The following is a 5,925-nucleotide window of genomic DNA, read 5'->3' on the forward strand; positions in this document are numbered from 1 at the left end:
CTCCGCAGCCCCTCACAGCCCCAAATGCAGCCCTGTACACAGCCCCTTACAGCCCCAAATGCAGCCCTGAACGCAGGGTAAACGAATGGGGCATTCGCCACTCCACCCGCTTGTTTTTGGGGAGGATGTGTCCTGTTTGCTGGTTCTGGGTTCATTTTACGTCTCTCCCGAAAGCAGTCTTCTCCAGAGCAGAGTTTGAGTTTGATGGTATCTGCTTTGCGCTGAAACAAGCTCCCAGACGCGGTGTGGGTTGTGCAGAGCCGTAGCTGTGTGCAGGACGCGCACAGGGATCTGTGCCTTGGCAGCCTGGGACGTGCCCTGCCCGCAGGGACCAGCGCCTCCCACCCTGCAGGGACCTGGGATCTCCCCCCTTGATCCCGCACTGGTGGGACCTGGCAGGAGGGTGGCACCGTCCCCTGTTCCCTCGGTGTCTGTAAATGAACCCCGGGAGAGCTCAGATCTCAGCGAAAGCGGGTCCTTGTGCTCGCGGCAGCGCGATGGGACGTTTATGGGGTTAGGCAAAGTGTCCCGCAGAGCAGCGGAGCGGGGTCTCGCTGCCAGGTCACGTTTTGTGAAGCGGGCTGGGCACACGTTCGCCCTCGCGGGGTTACGAAATCGGCCACCGGGCAACCCGAGCAGCTGATGGAGAGGGAAAATATTGCTGTTATTGTTTGCATTGTTCTTCGCACACTGGCTCCTTTTAAATCGCAAAGAATCGGGCTTTGTTCCCTGCAGTTACAGAGCATGGAGTACTCCTGTTCCAGCTCGGTTGCCCTTCAAAAAATATGAGAGACCCAGTTCAACATCCGCATAGTTTTTGAAGGGAGTTTTTCCTTCTATGGCAAATGCTTTAATCCCTTTTTGCCTGAATTAAAGCACGAGATTAGGGTTAATGGACATTTTCTTGTCCCTGGCAAGTTACCTTTAATTCTGACAATTAAGCAGAAGAAGTGGAGTCAAATACTGAGTTGTCCCAAGCACGGTGTGAAGGTGCTGCACCCTTAATGCGGTGCCCGGCCCCTGCAGAGCTGCAGCCAGGGACACTGCTCCTGCTCCGTGTGCTCCAGTCGGGCTCTGGCTCCACATTCGGGTGTCAGCGAACGGGGGACAGAAGGATGGGGTGAGCCAAGGTGGATTTGGGTGCATGTAGGGTACCATGTACCTCATGTACCAGGTGCCCGCTGAGCACGTTGGCCTCTGTCAGAGCATGAGGGAGCCCCAGCCGAGCTGACTGCGGGTCCTTGGGGTGGTGCCTGCGCAGCACCAGGCCCCTCGCGTCTTTGAAACGCTCCTCTTTGCCATGAAGACGTTTCCCGTGAATGGTGGCCATAGATCAAACAAGGTAGGATGTTGACACAGCTCTCGGCAGAGCCATTCATCTGCTCCTGCGATGTTCCACTTCACTACATTAATTCCCTTTGCAGTTTTCGGCGTTGTTGAGCATCGTGTAAGCAAATATTTTAAACAGCTTGTAAGCGTTTCCTCGGTACGTCCTGTAACGCCTTTGCCAGGGTCACCCGGCGCTGGTGCTCACTCACCCCGTTTCCCTGTCTTCAGCCCAACAGGGGGACCAAGCGGCCCCGTGACGAGGAGGAGGAGGAGATCAAGGCCCGTCGGAAGCAGGGCAGCGCGCGGGAGCACCCCCGGCACCGGGAGGAGGAGGCGGCTGCGCTGGAGGAGACCGACGACGAGAAGAAGAAACTCGTTCAGATACTGGAGAGGGATGGAGAGGAGGAGGAGGAGGAAGTAAATCCCCAGTGCTGTGCGGGAACAGGGAGGGGAGAGGAAATGCTCAGTCACTGCTCTGTGGTTTCCATCTCTTACTGAGTGGGTGGTGGGGCTGACTGGGATCTGCTTGTGCCTCGCACAGCCCTTGGTTGTGGCTTTGTGTGGGGTGTCCATTAATCACGAGTGGCTCTTCTCAGAGATTCCTCTGAGGATTTGAGAGTGGGGGGGCGAAAGGGGAAGGGAAAACTGCCGACTGTCTCTGTTTTAGCTGGGAATGCCCGAATCCCCTTCTAAAACACATTTTTGGGATGCAGTTTCTGTGTTCTCATCAGAACCCGACCACGCAGCTTCGCCCACCGCCCCCCCGCGCTGTGCAGCAGCAAATAAGCAAACGTCCTTCGTACAGCAAAGGTCTTGGGTCAGAGCGGGGGGGCGACTGTCGAGGGTAAATGATTTCAAGCCTCAGAGACAGAAATCCAATGCAGCATTGGCCTTTCTGCCAGGGGCCAGGGAAAAGATCACTTTATAAACGTGACACATGGATTGGTATAAATCTGGAAGAGATTTGCTTCCTGCTGCCTGTGTCCTGCCTGATAAAAGCCAGGTGCCGTTCACCTCTGCAGAGTCGTGCAGGTTTGTAAAGCATCCCTGTCCTTTGTGTACAGCATCGCCAGCGCTCGTCTCTGGAAATCTGCCTCTTGTTGATGCTGAGCTATGGCCATGGCAGTTGTGGCTGAGAGCGGAGGAAGATCACGCAGGGTTTCTGGAGTGTTTGAGCCCGGGGAGGATGCAGGGACGTAGCCAAAACTCCTCTTGACTGGCTCAGCTCTTGGGGGTCCTGCAGCGTCCCAGTCCCCCTGTGTGCCAGGTGGGGTTGAGGGCTGAAGGCCAAGGTTTCTTTAGAACCAACATCTCATTTATTATCTCGGAGCAGTTAACGTGAGCGCCATCAAAATGTGCTTTGTACCAGCACATCTGATGGGAGGCAGCTGATCTGTGGGCTTCTGTAATGGTGAATGCAAATGAAATCACAGATACAAAGCAGATCCTAATGGCAGCGCTGCAGCAATGCGTGTCAGAGAGAGCAAATAATCCAATAACCTGGAGGGAGGCAGCGTCAGCGCGTGATGGATCTGCGGGGATTGAAATCCCTTTGCAGCGGGACGTGGTTTGGGTGCCGCGGTATTGATCACCTGGGTGGGGTGGTGACAGCAGGGGCTGGGATGCAGGAAATCCAATAGCAGTGAAGGCCTGGCCTGGTGGGTAATGAGTTTGCTGAGGACGTGGACATTTCCTGTCTCAAACGAGGTTGCTGCTTAGGGCCACGAACCGGAGCATCCTCAGCACCAGACGCAGCTCCTGGTGCGACCCTGAGGGTTGTTCTGAGAAATTCTGTGTAACAGTGGCTGTAACGTGGTCAGACAGGGAGGGAGAGGCCGCAGGAGCAAATCTTTATCACCAGTGTTTTGTTGAGGAAAGTGCCTTAAAATCGGGGAAGCAAGGAAAGGGAGTCGTGTTTGTAGCGTCAGGGGGTGGCTCAAGTCCTGCTGCTGCTGTGCAGTAGATGTACAATGTCAACTGGGCAACACCTCAGAGGGATGTCAAAACCAAAGAGACAGTACTGGAGTATAATACTGATTACTGGTTTTCTTCAGAAAAGGACTAAAATAGACGTGAAAGCTTATCCAAGTGAGGAGAATACAGAACGTAAACTCGGGGCAGTTAAACGTAGACCTGCAGAAAGAAATGGCACAGGGGGCCTCTGCAGAGAGACTGCATGGGCGTAAGCCGCGATTTCCTGCGGTGTGTCAGAACCAGAACCATCCACAGCTCTGTTTTCTGCCCTTCCCGACCTGGTCAGGAGGAGCCGTTGGACGAAAGCTCGGTGAAGAAGATGATCCTCACCTTTGAGAAGAGGTCTTACAAAAACCAGGAGCTGCGGATCAAGTTTCCTGACAACCCCGAGAAGTAAGGCTGTGACCCTTCTCTGTCACCCTTTTCCCTTGGGTTTTAGGGTTTCAGCCCTAAATCAGTTCCTTGAATGCACAGGCGTTTCCAGTTACATAGGGCAGCTACCGCCGTGCACGTCTAAATCGTGTTTGACGCTGGCTCCGCTAATTAAAAGCGGCATTACCGACACTGGTGGTGGCTGGCGTGTGGCCGGCAGCACAAGGGGTAATTAGCAACGAAGGGAAATGGCCTCGATTATTAAATTCTGGCTGTTGCTCGTGTGACAGATTGTGAAACGTCAGTACTAAAACTCGAGTCTGGTTTTGCTTTGGGAGCGCACGTTCATCAGGTCTGTTGGTTTTGGCGTCCTGGCTCTCAGACGCGGGCGCTGCCGAGCTCTCCCGGCTGGATGGGGCTGAAAGCCAGACCTGTGTTTCTGGTGAGCCTCTTCCTCCTCCGTGGAGCTGTGCTACTTGTGCTCGTTTAATTTCCTCCTGCACTGGAGTGCTGCTGTTTTTTGCCCAGTTTCCTCTTCTTTCCCTTCCCCAAGTTCTTTTTATGGACTCCGGTTCAGACTGATGTGTGGTAGCTAGGGAAGGTGCATCACTCTGGAGAATTACCTTGTGTGCAGGTTGGGTTTTCTATGTGTAGCTACAGCCTTGATTTTTTAAAATATTCTTTACAAATTCTATACCTGATTTACAGAATCGGAGCAAATCCACTTCTTTGCTCTGTGTAAATGATGTAAGACCCATCCTACTGCGTGGCTGAACTGCGCAGGGCAGGCACAGGGCAGGATGAGGCAGGAGGTCTGTCCCGGCGATGCTGACGTGACCACAGCAGACCAGAGATGACAGGGCCATGCACAGTTGGGCTGTCAAACCTTCCTGGGGAGGTGGGGGTGTCTTTTTGGAGAAGGGCTGGGCACTGAGCACAACCGACGGACCTTTTTATGGACCGTGTTTGTCTCTCTCAGGTTCATGGAGTCCGAACTGGATTTGAACGACATCATTCAGGAGATGCACGTGGTCGCGACGATGCCGGACCTGTACCACCTGCTGGTGGAGCTGAACGCGGTGCAGTCGCTCCTGGGGCTGCTGGGACACGACAACACCGATATCCTTCGGGTGACAGCAGCTCTGGTGGCAGAGGCTTTCTGCAGCCCTTGCTGTAATCCCCCATATCCTGCTTTCTCAGCCTCCTGCCTGCGTTTTTCTCCTCTTTCCCACCGCACTGAATTTATGTCATCTGTTTTGTTTTTTTTTCCAAGTGAAAGCCTCCTTTGTTCAAGAAATATCGATTCTGATTGTTTTCAGTGCTGTTATTCTCCTTTCTTGTTTTATGGACCTTTCATCTAGGTTTGAGTGGCTGCGTTAGTGTGGGAACAGATGAACAATACAGGAAAAGCTAAAGTGTGGGCTTAGCGGTGGACGGCCTTGAGCCGCCTGCAGGCTCGGGCTGGAGCAGTCCCCGGTGAAAAAGGAACCAATTTGCCCGTGTTTGCTGAGGGCTGAGCTGTCACGTTTCAGCTGTTTGCCATGAACTGGCTCATCACGGCTCAGCTTGTAAATGTGATTTATTCTTCATGTGCCCGTGCCTTTAATGGGGTGTGCTCAGCTCGGGCTGCGGGCAGCCCCTCTGGTTGCATGAATCCCAGTTCTTGTGTTGCTGACCCTGATTTCACGTGCACCTATTTGGTGCTCTGAAGATCTGACAACACCTCAGGTGGAGTTTTCTGTCTGTCCTGTACAGATTTTGGTAGTTTTGAACAAAAATGCTGCTGTTTTTTGACTATCCTGGTGCCTTGATGCTGAGCTGTCAGCTGAGAAATGGAACCGTGTGTGGCTTAGCGCTGTGCGGTCTCTGGGAGCAGAGCTCAGCCTGTGCTGTGTGAGGAGTATTGTAGAGTATTCTGCAGCAGGTTCAGGTGGATCTGGGACTTGGGGTCTGCGTCCTGGCACGGCGCTGCAGGGACGTGGGGCTGCAGCAGGCCTTGCTTTGTCCCTGTGACTGATTCCCGGCCTCGGGGTCCCACCTCGTTCTTTACTCCTTTGTGTAAAGGAGCAGATAACGCTTCCCAGCTTTTCTGAGGGGTTTTGAAATCCGCAGCGTGGCAGGGGCTGTTAAGTGCTAAGTGTTGTGGTCTGATGCACGGATCTTGGGTTCCTATTGTAGCGCTTTTCCTTGTAGTGAAGTGCATTAAGAATTCATAATTCATTCTTTCTAAGTGGGCGCAGTGATCGGAAG

The 5,925-nt window shown here is 53.5% G+C and overlaps 1 protein-coding gene across 1 annotated transcript in view; it reads left to right on the top strand.

Moving 5' to 3' along the window:
- Window positions 1-1,390: 1,390 nt before the first annotated feature.
- LOC104543621 (beta-catenin-like protein 1) overlaps window positions 1,391-5,925 on the top strand; it is a gene marked incomplete at its 3' end in the record, with an annotated part of 10,130 nt that continues 5,595 nt past the window's right edge. The window contains exons 1-4 of the mRNA XM_010188277.1: window positions 1,391-1,447; window positions 1,558-1,746; window positions 3,590-3,696; window positions 4,655-4,794. Coding sequence (XP_010186579.1) covers window positions 1,391-1,447; window positions 1,558-1,746; window positions 3,590-3,696; window positions 4,655-4,794 — 493 coding nt within the window. The remainder of the gene's footprint in view (window positions 1,448-1,557; window positions 1,747-3,589; window positions 3,697-4,654; window positions 4,795-5,925) is intronic.

Source organism: Mesitornis unicolor, unplaced genomic scaffold, assembly GCF_000695765.1.
Source record: "Mesitornis unicolor isolate BGI_N332 unplaced genomic scaffold, ASM69576v1 scaffold15357, whole genome shotgun sequence".
Classification (NCBI taxonomy): domain Eukaryota; kingdom Metazoa; phylum Chordata; class Aves; order Mesitornithiformes; family Mesitornithidae; genus Mesitornis; species Mesitornis unicolor.